This window comes from Sporothrix schenckii (genome assembly GCF_000961545.1).
Source record: "Sporothrix schenckii 1099-18 chromosome Unknown Cont41, whole genome shotgun sequence".
NCBI lineage: Eukaryota > Fungi > Ascomycota > Sordariomycetes > Ophiostomatales > Ophiostomataceae > Sporothrix > Sporothrix schenckii.
Window position 1 is genome coordinate 1750341 of NW_015971142.1, and position 13702 is coordinate 1764042.

At 52.9% G+C, this 13702-nt stretch overlaps 4 protein-coding genes across 4 annotated transcripts; 2 read left to right on the forward strand and 2 right to left on the reverse strand.

Moving 5' to 3' along the window:
* Positions 1 to 31: 31 nt before the first annotated feature.
* SPSK_07617 (uncharacterized protein) lies at positions 32 to 1263 on the forward strand (the record flags this gene model as incomplete). Its single annotated transcript, XM_016734276.1, has 2 exons — positions 32 to 1133; positions 1199 to 1263. The coding sequence occupies 2 exons, from the start codon at positions 32 to 34 to the stop codon at positions 1261 to 1263; spliced, it is 1167 nt and encodes a 388-aa protein (XP_016590897.1).
* Positions 1264 to 1883: 620 nt separating this feature from the next.
* On the reverse strand, positions 1884 to 3240 carry SPSK_07544 (uncharacterized protein; the record flags this gene model as incomplete). The annotated part of the gene is made up of 2 exons (XM_016734204.1): positions 1884 to 2535; positions 2603 to 3240. The coding sequence occupies 2 exons, from the start codon at positions 3238 to 3240 to the stop codon at positions 1884 to 1886; spliced, it is 1290 nt and encodes a 429-aa protein (XP_016590898.1).
* A 5286-nt stretch (positions 3241 to 8526) lies between these two features.
* On the reverse strand, positions 8527 to 8957 carry SPSK_08098 (uncharacterized protein; the record flags this gene model as incomplete). Its single annotated transcript, XM_016734742.1, has 2 exons — positions 8527 to 8582; positions 8669 to 8957. The coding sequence occupies 2 exons, from the start codon at positions 8955 to 8957 to the stop codon at positions 8527 to 8529; spliced, it is 345 nt and encodes a 114-aa protein (XP_016590899.1).
* A 2848-nt stretch (positions 8958 to 11805) lies between these two features.
* On the forward strand, positions 11806 to 13162 carry SPSK_07545 (uncharacterized protein; the record flags this gene model as incomplete). Its single annotated transcript, XM_016734205.1, has 2 exons — positions 11806 to 12595; positions 12672 to 13162. The coding sequence occupies 2 exons, from the start codon at positions 11806 to 11808 to the stop codon at positions 13160 to 13162; spliced, it is 1281 nt and encodes a 426-aa protein (XP_016590900.1).
* Between the last annotated feature and the right edge of the window lie 540 nt (positions 13163 to 13702).

Sequence of the window (13702 nt, forward strand, 5' to 3'; positions counted from 1 at the left end):
AGCAACAATCTGACGGTCGACGACTCCAGTGATGCCGGTCTGGCTGTCGTATCCATCGCGGCCGACGCGCGGCCGAGGCAGTCCGCCGCCGCCGCCGCCCACAGCAGCGACGAAGCACTGCCTCGTCTATTTCGTGCCGGGCAACCCGGGCTTCATCGACTACTATGAGCCGTTTCTGTCGACATTGCGGGCCCGTCTCGACGAGGTGGAGGACAAGAAGCGAGCAGGCAGCGATGGCCGCGACGATTTGCGTTTCCACCTGTTGGGCCGCAACTTGCTGGGCTTCGACGACGGCGACGACGGCGGCGGCTCCTACGGACCCGGCCCGTTCGACCTGGACACGCAGACCCGTGCCGTCTGGGACACGGTGGCGAACGCACGCGTCGACGTAGGGGCCCAGGGCGGGCCACGGCACGGCACCGCGTTTGACGAGGTGGTGCTGATGGGCCACTCGGTGGGCAGCTACATTGCCCTCGATGTGTTTCGCCGGCAGCAGGCCGCCCACCCGGAAGGCCGTCCCAGGGGCCACCGCAACCTCCAAAAAAAGCACTCGCCATCCGAATCGGACAAGGTTGTGCCCGTCGGCGGCACCGGGCACCTCAACCTGCGGCTGGGCGTTTTGCTGTTCGCCACGCTCAACCATCTGGCTCTGTCGAAACGCGGCCAGAAGCTCGAGCGCGTCCTCCTGACAACACCCGTCGTGTCCGCCTGGGCCGACGTGCTCGCCCAGGCCGTCGTCTGGTGGCTGCTGCCGGTGTGGCTGCTGGCGGCCGTCGTGCACTATGTGCTGCGTTTCCCACCGCATGCAGCAGCCACCACGCTCCGGTTTCTGACCAGCCGCCGCGGCGTCCGCCAGGCTCTGTTCCTGGGGCGAGACGAGCTGCAAAAGATTGGCCCCGATGAGTGGGAAGACGAGCTGTGGGAAGTAGCAGCTGCTGGTGGTGATGCATACGGCGAACGGGGAGACAACGGCAAGCACGCGCGGCCCAAATTTGTCATCCTGTTTGGCGAAGACGACCACTGGGTGGACAATGGCGTGCGCGACGAATTCATTGCGCGGCGGAACGCGCACGCGGCAAGCCGGGCGCAGATCGTCTTAGACGAGCGCGGATGGCCGCACGACTTTTGCATCTGTAAGTTTAGTAACTCTGTTGACCGTCTTGGACGAGAAGATCATTGATACTGACGTACGCTTTAGGGCATGGTGAAGAAGTGGCCGAGACGGTAACGACGTGGCTGGATGATCTGGCTGAGTCGTTGTAAAATCTACTTTAATGACAGAGGCCGGGGAGGGGATGGAAAGACGGGCCTAATTATATATACGGGGAACACGTTCATCCGGTGCTGACAAGTACGTAGACGTAGATAATTCTAGCGAGATGGTACGAGGATAGAACGGAAAGACATACACGCCAGACGGAGTAGACATTGCTGGATATGCACTTGAATAGATTTCCAAAAATCCGATTGATAGGTTCATGACTCAACCCAATAACGCCCAAAAATAGAGAAACGCCTTGAAAACATGTTCGCCTCCTGATTGGGAATTTGAAGCCAATCGATGTCCCAAATCCATGCTCGCTGATCTTTTTTTTTTGTTTCGTATCGTCGCTCACAGATGAATGTGATCTGTGGCCCAGATGAAGTCGTGCCTTCCCAAAAATAGACTACATAAAATCGTAAACAAGAAAGCAGACGCATGTTTGTGTCCCACTTCACGCCAAGTACACAAACGTAACCCGTTTGTGTCCCACACAGAAAACCCAAAACAGAGATCCTACCCACGAGTTGCCTGCTAATGTGTAAAATAGAGAATGCAGAAATCAAAAAGAAATAAAATGGGGAAAAATAAAATGGGGAAAATGGCTGCTTCGCAGCCTGTCTCATGACACATTTTGCATACTGTACGAGTGCCGTCGAGAGTGCATCTCGATGTCGTCCTCGCTGACGGTATCGTCCATGTCGATCGTCCCGATCACGGCCCCTCTAGCTTTGGACAGACCCGGCTCGTTGCTGACGCCGCTGGGCAGCGCCGACGACGCCGGCGTCGTTCTCGAATGCGAGGAAGACGCGGCCCGTGATGGAAAGGACAGGCCGGCCGAGCCGCTGCTTTGGAAGCCATAGCCATAGGGCGGCGGCGGCGGCGGCCGGCTGCGTCGACCGTTGATGCTGGCAGGGGCAGGGGCAGGGGCCGGGGCGTCGGCGCGGGTGTCGGCCGGCGCCTGTCCGTTCTCCAGGTCCAGCCCCGGCGACACAGAGACGGGCGTGTTCTTGCAGCTGTCGTTGTCGGGCCGCTTGGAGGCAGGGACGGTCCCCGACATGCGCAGCGAGGGGGCCATGCGCTGGATAAACGTAGAGGCGCCGCGGATCTCGGTGGCGAGAACGCGCAGGGCCGGGATCGAGGCGGCCATGATGGACACGGCGCACTCGGCGAAGCCCCAGACAACAAAGGGGGCGCCCTTGTACGTGAAGTCGGGGTTGCCCAGGCTCGGGATCATGGCGGACTTGGCGACGCCCGTTGCGCAGGCACTAACGCTGTTAGATGGGTCCAGAATGATTATGGTTTTACAGGTTTTGTGCATCACAAGCCAAGAGTACTCACAAGATCCCCATGGACATGGCCAGGGCCACGCCAATCTTCTCGCGCCGGTACATGCGGCACCGCAAGAGGATGCGCCAGGGCAGCAGCGCCAGGGCCAAGTCGCAAAAGGCCGAGTAGGAGCCGACGACAATGCCGTAGATGACGGCCACGCTGGCCGACCAGCACTTGCCGTGCACCTGGACGGGCGAGCTGCACGAGACAAACAGAAACGCGGCGCTGAAGGGCATCAAGATGTGCAGCGAGACGATAATGGCCCAGATGAGCCGCTTCGTCCAGCCGTCGGTGAGTCGCAGCAGCGTAATGGCAAAGGACGTCTTGCTGAAGACGGACGACAGGATGGAGAAGAAGCCGGACAGCATGCTGTAGATGCCGTAGCGCTCGAGATTGCGCGGGTCGAACTCGTCAAAGTGGCGGCCGAAACCGAGGGCGACGTTGGCGCTCGTCGCCGAGGCGCTGACCGCCAGCAGGATCCAGGAGGCGAGCAGGAAGTAGTCGTCGAACCAGAGGCCGCGGTTCCGGAAGACTTTGCAGTAGATGCGGAGGCCGAGGAAGATGCCGGCCACCGCCTGGAGGGTCCAGAGCGACGCGTCGATGTACGGCCCGCGGTTGTCGAGTCCGGCATTGTCTGCATTGGCCATGGTGCGAAGGAGGCCGGGCTTTGGTTGGGTCGTCGATCACGGTCAGAAACGAAACGACACATCCAGTTGGGCGTCGTGTGAATGTCCCCAGATAGGAGATGGACAGCGGCCGGCTATTCGGAGTGCTGTCGTGATGCTTGATGCTGTGTCGATGAAACAGGACGGGCAGGATATAAAATGAAAAGAGAGGAGGAAAGAAAGGGACAAAAGGCAGCAGGTGAAAAAAGACAAGGGCAGAGTAGCAGTAGAAATAAGAAAAGGGAGAAGTGACAGAAGTCAGGGGGCGACGTCTAGTTTTGAAAGTCGACGGAGCGGTCCGTGTGCTTGACTACGATGTCCTGAAGAGACAACAAGAGAATGCCATGGATTGAGGGAATCCGCAATGTCTGGGGAAGGCTCAGGACAACGACCAGGCGGAGGCTGGGCGAGATGCACAAAGCAAGAACGGCTTGATGAGTCGCGTCGAGCTGGAGAGTTGAATCAGGACCTTGAGGGGGTCGAGGCAGGATCGTCAAAGATCTCCCCTGGCCTACTTTGACAGACGCTTGTAATTACTCCATACCCCGTACACAAACGACAAACGACTCGTTAATCAGAACAAAATGGAGGGAGGGTGGGGAAATAGGGAAAGACAGGGGAGGGGCGGCAGGGGTTGATGTCTCCACCAAACTCGGTCTGGGGAAACACAGGCTGGCTGAGCGAAAGTCTCTTCACGAGGACGAACCGTTTGTCAATGTCGACACGGGTCGAGCAATGCAACACATCGTACACAGTCGTAGAATGAGCGCATACCTCAGATATTGACTTGTTCCCTTGATTTTGGATCTGCATATTATTTTGTGTGTGTTCAGTTTCGACGTTTTATTTTATTCTTTCTCCCGCTTGTTTACTTTGAGCTTGCACGCCCCTTTCGGTCGATTCCCCTCGACCTTGGCACAAATAGGCTGGAGCTCGCTCCGACAAGGGGCCGTCTTAACAAAGCCGGCGCTATTTCATGGAGGGCTCGGTTACGAAAGCACGTACAGTCGCGTGCTTGTTTGTGTGTTTCTGCTTGGCTTACGTGTTTAGGGTGGTTCTCCTCTTCTCCAGCGTCTACTATGAAGACAATGTTGCAGATGCAGCTATTTGTAGCCCTATCCTCCCCCGATTGTTTAAGCTCAACAAACGGCGTCTAAATCGAGCCAGACGAGGAGGTATCCATTTGTGGAGGATACGGGAAGAGGAGACACTGGTTCGCAGGGGCATTAAATGTTAGTGCGAATAGAGCAGGGGGCAAGTATGCCACTGTTTTGCTGGGCGAGACCGTATTTACTCCGCTATATTTAACATTTATTACCCTGGTCGTTTACGGACTCAGCGAGGCCTAGATGGGGAACGACGATCCTCTCATCGTCTTTTCCTTTTCGAGAATGGACGATAGATATGAAACTGGGAACAGATCGAGTCTGGCTGAGAGGGACCCAGTTCATGAGAAGTTCATGCCAAGATAGTGCTAGGTTCATGGCGGATGTACTCCGTACGACGTACAAAACAGCAAATAGACTCTGCTATGACCTGCGATCAATTTCACCGACGCACGTACGTCGTAATTTTGCCGCTTGAAAACCGGCAAAACAGACAAACCGCGAACTGCTTAATGTGTGCGTGCGCGTGTGTGTTGTTACCAACGTCAGGGCGGCCATCCGCATTTGCCTGCCCCAGTTTCTCAGCCAGGATCGGCCCTGTCACCGGTCTCCACAGCCACGTCCCTTGCCGCGGTTTGGTTGGACAGCAGCAGCTGCACGCCGCCCACCGCGGTCCGTGTGCTCAGACAATGCCAGTCTGGGGGCGTAGGGCGCCTGTCTGCGTGCTGAGGTGCTCGGACGTTGAAGTTGCAGAGGGCGCAAAACAAAGCCAGTCTTGGCCAACGAGGCTTGTTGGGACCCAGAGCTGCAAAGGAGGGGGGACAATGAGTGCAACACCGGTGAAGAGGCTTGCAGGGATTGTCAAAGGGACTTTTCTGCGCCGCAGCGTTTTGACACCCGTTGAACAGGAGACGGTGCATGCAAGCGACATCGAAAGAACAGCGTCCAGGGCATGAGAACGCCATGCAAACAATCAGGGACGCTTCAGTGCTGTGTGTTGTATGTTGTACAGAGTCCAACATAAAAGAGTCGCAAAATAAAAGGGGGCCAAAGCACCCCTGCATATGCAGCTCAACGCTTAAATCGTTTCATCCATCTGAAAGCAAGCTTTTTGGAGAGACTTGCTTCGGAGATCGTGAATAAATAAATACGCAACGCACAAACATCAGCAGAAGACGGTCTCGTTTTGTTTTTAAGCACTGCCCTTTTGTCGCTCGTTTTGGAGACGTGCAGCATGCAATCAATGGCTCTCTGCTCTGGCCCGTTTCATGACAGATCTGTCTATAAGACGTGAGCCATCGTCGAATGGCCAGCGACTGACCGAGTCAAACACGTCGCTATTTTCGTATCGTGCATCGCATTTTACTCTTGAAAACAAACGACCAAGTCGTACAAGTCGGAGAAAAGGACAGGCGTTCGTCCTCTGCCTTGCTTTGCTGCGGCAAACTTTGCAACGTCCTCGATTCCGATCGCATACAACGTCCACGTCGTATTTCTGAGCATGTGCAGACTGACAGCTCTCACATGTACTTGTGGGCACGGCACTCTGGCAGTCCATATGATCTTCACCGTCTCCCTCTTTGCCCGTGCCGCTTCAGTCACTCTGCATACTGTGGTACACCGTTGCTGGTGCACGGGCCTGGCCTCTTGCACAGACTTGCTCTACTCATGTATCTGGCCAAAAGAAGAAGACAACTCCGCTAGCCACTTGCAAACTGCTCGTCCCGTGATGAGTCCTTTGCTAATGCAGAGCATATGTGGAGTGGCAGGGAGTACAGGGAGCAGGGGCATAGAGCATGCTAATACGAAGCACTTACGCCACAAATATCCGTGTTGAAAAGGAGTAGTAATCCAAGAAAAAAGTTGGTTTCACAATATCCCTCTTCAGCTCGTTTTTTTTTTTTTCAAGCCTCCGCTACATTTACCAAAATGGGCATAAACTGCCCTCAATCTGCAGGCATGTCACATTGAAAAAAGCGCGGGCCACCGGGGAAGCGTATCCGCCGCTCGCATCCTCGTGTGCAAAAATGAGGGGGTGGGTTCTGTGTGGCACACGGACTCTCCTTTCACACGCGTTCGCCGCTTCGCTTTGCGTGTCTGGGTCTCGTGCAGTGGACGGTGGACGATGTCGATGCTTTGCAGTTCCCATATTAATCGTTTTTAAATACGTCGGAAAACCATGATACATTCACTGCTCGGACACCGCGACCGATGAAGAAAGAAACCGATAAAAAGAAACCAGACAGCAGAGACAAGACACCGACGCAAACGGAATGGCATCGTTTGAAAACCCAAAAAGGACACTGGGTTAACTCCATCGGAAAACCGCCCCGAACCAAAACACATCCTTAGCGAAATGAGGCTGAGAATAATACCGAGAAACATGCCGCCTATTTTCTCTCCTAATGTTCCGAATATATTCCCTTTATCATTTCTTTGTCACCCAGGCCATAGCGGCCCAACTTCCGCGGCGACAGACCTGTTGACAGCAAGGTTGGCAAGCCAAGCCACAGCATTTTACCAGGAAATTGAATAGAAAGTCGCTTTCAAATGTACGAAAGTCCCGGCTGGAAACTCTCTGGCCCATAAGTGCCCTTCACGGATTCTCGTGTTTTTGGTCCATTGACGGTCTCCATCCGTCCCGTTGTATTCGGCCACCTATTCCTTGTTTCCGTTGCTCCCCGTCCTGTTCGTCATTTAAACACAATCCACAAAACCCGAACCTTGACTTCCCTACTCCACGGAAACAGGATGCAACTCTTCTTTTCCCTTGGGCCCGTTTAATTGCAAGACTGCCATTTGATTTTGCATTCCGTTTACTGACGTTCTCATTTTTACAGCGTAGCCCAGGAACAGACCCAATGTCTCTATCGTTCAAAATTAAAGCCTCTTCCATTTCTTTACAGGCATCGCCCGTGGTGATCAAAACCTGTGTTTTCAACAGCAGTTATTTTTAACCAAAAAAGGCTTTAAACTTCGAAACCTCCCAGAACAGCGTGACTAAGAAACGCTTAACTATAATCCCTGAATCTAACAATTCTTTTTGGAATCTTGCAGCTCAAGGTCAGACGATTTACCTGTTTCACGGTCGAAATCATGTTATGATCCAATCTCTACTTCAACGTATAGAACTATATGCTGGTAAAAGTGTCTTACAAGGAAATGATAGTTCTGTAGTGGTCAGTGGGGAGCTGAGCAACTTTTTCTCTCGATGAACTGCAAAGCTTAAGGGCGGCCGAAAAGGAAGTAACGTGATGGTTATCGAACAACCAGACATTTCCTTGATCCAAGGTCACCATCAACTGAGGGCCGTTACGGCTGAAAAGAGTACGATGATTCACTTATACAGCATTATCTACAGCTTGCACCAAATAATAACCTTCACCGAGTGTAGCCCTTGGTCAATTGACTTTTGGGAGGATGGCAGCAGAGGACAAGTTCACGGCATCGCGGATTGGTATTTAGATGGAAGGTGCTTGCTTCGTGTGCATTGATGCAATGGCATGTTCTATTCTTGCAACAGGAGTGTTACTTCTCGTCTTCAACCTGGCCGTGGCCTCGGCATGGCCATCGAGACATTCGATCCCCTCACTCTCTTTGCCACTTGATCCGAGAGCCATATCAAGCAGTGGAACGCCCATGATGCATGATGCCTGCCATGAGAGATATCCATAGCATCCGGTCTTGGCCAAAGACCTGACCATTCCATGTTGAGCGACGACATCCAAGCTCGCGTCTAGCAACTACGTACTCTTTGTCAGCCACGCATGTGGATGATGCAAAATTGTGCCTCGCGACGGATGGAACGACGCCGTTTCGAGAAGCAGCTGTAGGCGGTCGACCGAGTTCCATCATCAAGATCCATAAGCCATGGTCATTTGTGTAACAGTGATGGGCGTTGAGAGTATCATTCGTGTCCATATGAAGCACATGTCGGTTCGTCATACCCGCAACCGGGACATAATATGGCTGTGACAAGACCAACGAAGCGACACGGAATGCAAAAGAAGAAAACGACTGAAAATGAGAGACCGTTTCGTATTCCCATAAGATCGAGCAAAGAAACCCAAAACGCCGCGCATGCCAAAACAGGAAGAAGGCCGTATGATAAGCAGAGTCAGATAGTCGTCAAAGTGGCGGGACGAAAACGGAATCCACGACTTCACTGAATATCCGCATCCGCCATCTCTTCCTCGACCGGAGCCGACTCTTTTGCGTCTATGGCAGTGTTAGTGGGTAAGTACAACATATGAAAACAAAATAAAAAAAGAAACACAGCCATGTCTCATACAACGGCAACGTACCAGCCATGACGTCGTCCGGCAGCTTGCCGCCGTTGGCCTCCATTTTGCGCTTCAGCGCCAGGGTCATGCGCTGGATGACCTTCTTCTGCTTCTTGGCGCTCAGCGGCGCGCGGGGGCCGCTGGTCGGCAGCAGGCCGGGCCGGGCGCCGCGCTTGGTATCGGCCTTGGCGACCCGGTCCTGTTTGTGGCGGCCGTCGGCAGAGGACTTTGCTTGCTGCTTGCGCTTGGTGGCGGCACGGGCAGCCACGCGGTTGCGGGACTGCTTGTTGGGGTTTTTGACCGAAGGCATTGTGAAGGGTGCAGAGGAGAGAGGGGCTGGGCTGGGAGATGGACGGTTTGATGTTCAAAACAAATTCTGTGTGAAATGAGAGACGAGCCGGGGGTTATGCAACGGGAGAGGAGACAGGAGACGGTGAACGTCGTAGACGTGCTTAAAGTGAACGGGTACAGCAACACAACGCCTGTGCGTTGCAAAATGGAGAAAAGTCGGGGGCGAGCGATCCGAATGAATGCTGCAATCTGAGGCTCAAACGTGTGCAGTTGACTTGCGACGTGAAAAGGCTGTAGGGAGGCTCGCTGTCGTGTTTGCTAATAGATGAAAATTTTCCCACTAACAAACTTCAAAACGCCACAGACACTAGCCACACCACCTAAATCTGGAAAGAGTCCCACAAATCCTGCGGCTCTTGCCGACCCTTAACGGGTCTGGCCCCAGCGCCTTCCAGCGGCCAGGACCCTCCCCGCAGCATGTTTTGACAATTGACAGCAACCTGTCAGAGTCAACCCCTTTCAGGACCACACACGCCTCATGTAAGTCGCAGGATGTGCAGTCTTTTTTTGTGCACAGCGTTTCAGATTCTCAAGGCGCACGTACATGGACAGCCCCCTCGACGGAGTCTGTCATTTCTCTCGTTTCTATTTCTACATTCGGCATCGTTTCTTCCTTTCTTGTTCGGTCATTTGTCCGGAAGTAGCAGCTACCCAGTGGCTACGGCACCATTGTCCCCAACAGTGCCACGTTTTCCTTCGTCGTACGTCGTACCTCTGTCTCCCATATCCTGGAGAGTCTGCCAAGACGAATGGCAAAACACTGCGGCGTCGCAGGCGATCAACAATGTCGCGTGCAGATGTCGGCAAAAGTGTTCTGGTGTTCGACGGACAGAAAACGGGGAAGGGGAAGCAGCTTGTGCGTCGTCCTCCCTCTTTCCGACCTCGCTCTTCACGACACACCTTTACCACCACTGGACGATGTTCTGCTTTCTTGCCTTCCTCCTCTTTCCTGGATTCTGGACATTTGCGCATCGTCCTTATTTGCCTATTCGCATCGATCTCACGTTTTCTTGGCCCTGACGCACTGCCTGCAGATCACCAGATGGGAATCTGCCATTTGTCATTTTGTAACAAGGCGTCGATGATGAGCAAAAGGACATTAATGCCGGGTCATGATATATACTGGGAATTAAATGCATTAATACAACATGACCGATGGCCTCGGAGCCATCTAAAAGTCCACAAATTCAGCATACATGCATATGCGACCTGCGACCAGTGGTAACATTTTGCTACGGCATCCATTTTAAAAAGAAATTATTTTAACCCCCCCTCTTTCCCTGGCTTGTCCTGATCTTTTACCTCCTCGCCAAGATAATGTCTCCCAATGATTGCCTGCCGTCCCCTCGTTTATGTTGTCCCTCTGTCCATCACGCCACAAAACCCCGGGTTTCCACGCATTGCGAGACACAATCGTACATCTGATCGACGGCCCTGCCGCAATGCACCTCATCGAGCCAATGCACTGGAGGGCAGCTGGGTGTCTGTTCGGCGGTCACGGAACTGGTGTAGTGTGCCTCACTCATGTCGAGCAACCTCAGCCATTATGCCGTGTAGTTGGCAAAATAACTGGACCTCGCTTGTCAACATATTCCTATTTTCGTTTCTGTCGTCTGGCCTCCCATCATTGACCATCTTTCCAGTTTCGAATCTGCTAGCGCTGCGATTTTACTGTTGTACATGTCACTTTCACCTCGACGTAGCATTGCACTTTGACATTTCACAGGCCCGAACATACACTTTGCAACACTTCATACCTTTGGTGCGACTTAAACCCCGTACCCCGTACGCACCCACAGTGCCTCCCCTCCACAATACGACAAACTGCCGCGAAAGCATACTGGCGGAGTCAACCTCTACTGACCCAACCACACGGAAAGCTATGGCCCCGACGAACGTACGGTTTCGTCATTCAAGCTATTGACGATATCCTGGCATTTCCCTGTTCGAAACGACTCCGGCCTGGACATCGTGGCACACAATCAAGGTGACTGCCGTTGCCCTCGCTACTTTCACATGAATTTGTCTCCTTTTGACTCTGGCCATTCGCCACTATCGTTGCGATTTTGTTCTCGCCGTCGGCCTAACTCACTTTTACTTTGGACGAGAAACGATCTTCAAGTACTCATCAATACGGTGGATTTTTTGGGTTTGAGGCTTTCTTTTTCTCCGGGATCGACGGCAAGACTTTCCTCTCTCGCGCCCTCTTTCTGGACCCCTCGTTGCGTGTCTCCCTCGATCGCCCTGCTACGCACGGTCAATCGAGGAGACATCTTCTTCTTGTCTTGCTGTCTAGACGTCCCCCATCAACCCCTCTTGACGTCTCCTCGACCAGGGTATATCCTTGCAACGGCGTGTGCAAGTACCGGCGATCGGGTCATGTATAAACTTCTCTTTATCCCGTGGTCATCGTGAGCCAGTTCCATCGATGGACATTTTCTGGGTCTCCCAAAACTTTTCTCTTGTCGAATCTTCTTGGCCTACAAGTGGCCGACGCTCTTGTGCTTCTCTCTTCTGTCGTGTCGACTTGTCACGTTGGATTGCTTCTCTACTGTTTTCCCTCTCTGTCATTCTCTCGTTCTCTTATTCATCTGTCCAATCTCCACAACTACTTCCATATCACTGCATCTCCATGCGAGAGAATTACAATTATAAGCAAATATCCGACAATATATTTACCCAAAGCAGCAAGACACGGGCGGATGTGAAGATACAGCTTTACTCACCGTGTCTCGCGACAGACCCGACGCAGCATCTACGCAACCAAAATCGGAACACGTCAGGCCATCCATCTTACACAACGCACAATGGAGGCCTTTTACGAGTCCTTTTACGGAGCGCCCGGGTCGGGCTCCCGGCTACAACGGCGCCAGGCCGCAACTGCCATCCCCGTCGCGGACTTGCCGCATGACAACCAGGCACCCCAGCTCAACTTTACCATTTGGCTACTGACCGGCTTGTCCTTGGGCTTTCTCGTCTTGCGCGTCTACTGCAAGTTCTTACGCGGCCGTGGACTCTGGTGGGACGACTATGTGCTCATCACATCGTGGATCTCGCTGGCTCTTGCGTCGGCCTTCACGACGGCCGCCACATCGTTTGGTTACGGCAAACACCTGTGGGACATTGACGGGGACAGTTTCTACCCGCTCAATGTCGTTGCCACGCTCGCCGGCTTCTTCAGCATTCTGGCCGCCGTCTGGAGCAAGACATCCTTTGCCATGACAGTGCTGCGCATCTCGACCGGCTGGATGCGCTGGGCCATTTGGTTCATCATCATGTCCGTCAATGTGATCCTCGGCGCCAGTGCCATTTTCCAGTGGATCCGCTGCATGCCCGTGCAAAAGATCTTTGACTCGTCCATTGACGGCGCGTGCTGGCCACAGGATGTCGTGTCGACCTACAATACCTTCTCGACAGCCTACTCGGGCGCCATGGACATTTGCCTGGCCGTGTTCCCCTGGAAAATCATCTGGGGCATGTCCATGAACCGCAAGGAGAAGCTGGGCGTGCTCTTTGCCATGAGCATGGGCGTCTTCGCCGGCGCGGCGTCGCTCATCAAAACGCCCAAAGTCATGTCGCTCTCCAACTCGGATCCCAGTATGTCCTTCTTTGCCCTCTGCGCATGATATTTTACCCTTATCCATCTTGCCATGTCGCTAACCATGCATCCTAGGCTACACCGTCCAGCTTGTCATCTGGGGCGTGGCAGAAAGTGCCATCACCATCATTGCCGCCTCGATTCCCATCCTCCGCGCCTTGCTGCGCGACGACAAAATGTCCAACGCGCCGCACTCCGAGGCCGAGATCGAACTCACCACGAGCAACTGGAACACGAGCAGCTTCAGCAGTAGCCGTCTCGGCAACAACCCAGAAGTCCACAACATCAACGGTGCCGACAGCACCATCGCAAACAACAGTAAAAGCAACAGCAACCGCAACCGCAACCGCAACAACAGCGTATTCGGCAGAATACGAGCAGCTGTCACACGATCAAAAACTCAGCATGATACAAACACGACCACCACATCAACATCGACATCTGCAGGAAGGATGCCCAGCTGGGTCACAGCACCAGTCACCATCTCGTCTGCAAATCGGGACCGGTCAGACGACGGCCGACCACTGTCTACAGAAATTGCTACGGGTAGCAAGTCATTAGTATGACAATGGGTAACATGGCATCCATAGCCCAATCATCTTTTCCCTCTATTCTTTCTCTTTATTTTTCTTTTATTTATTTGTTTTTTCCAATTTCTCTCTTTTCGTTCTCGGTGGCGCTCATCGGTATCATTTTGGCGTAAAGGCATATTTTTTGGGTTGTCATGTGGCAAATGGCCGGACTGGTGTCTCAGGTAAACTGGTGTATTTTGGTTAAATTTTGCTTTGTTGGGGCTTAGTCTGTTTTGTATTCTTTTTTTGGTTCGATACTCCCTTGTGTTTGTTTTCCATCTACATTTCATGTTTTTGCTTTTTGACGCTTTTCCTTCCTGCTCTTCATAAAGATAACATAGTCTCATAATTATTTTATCTAATTTGCTTACCATATGGGATTTGAGTTTTGTATTTGACATTTTTTATTAAAAAAAAATCTGGAATATACGATTTGTTTTCCTAAGGGAAAAAAAGCATGTCGGAAACCCAAACCGCAAGTTAGCAGGCATGGGACATGACTCGACAAAGATGTCTATGGCCAACACAATTGAC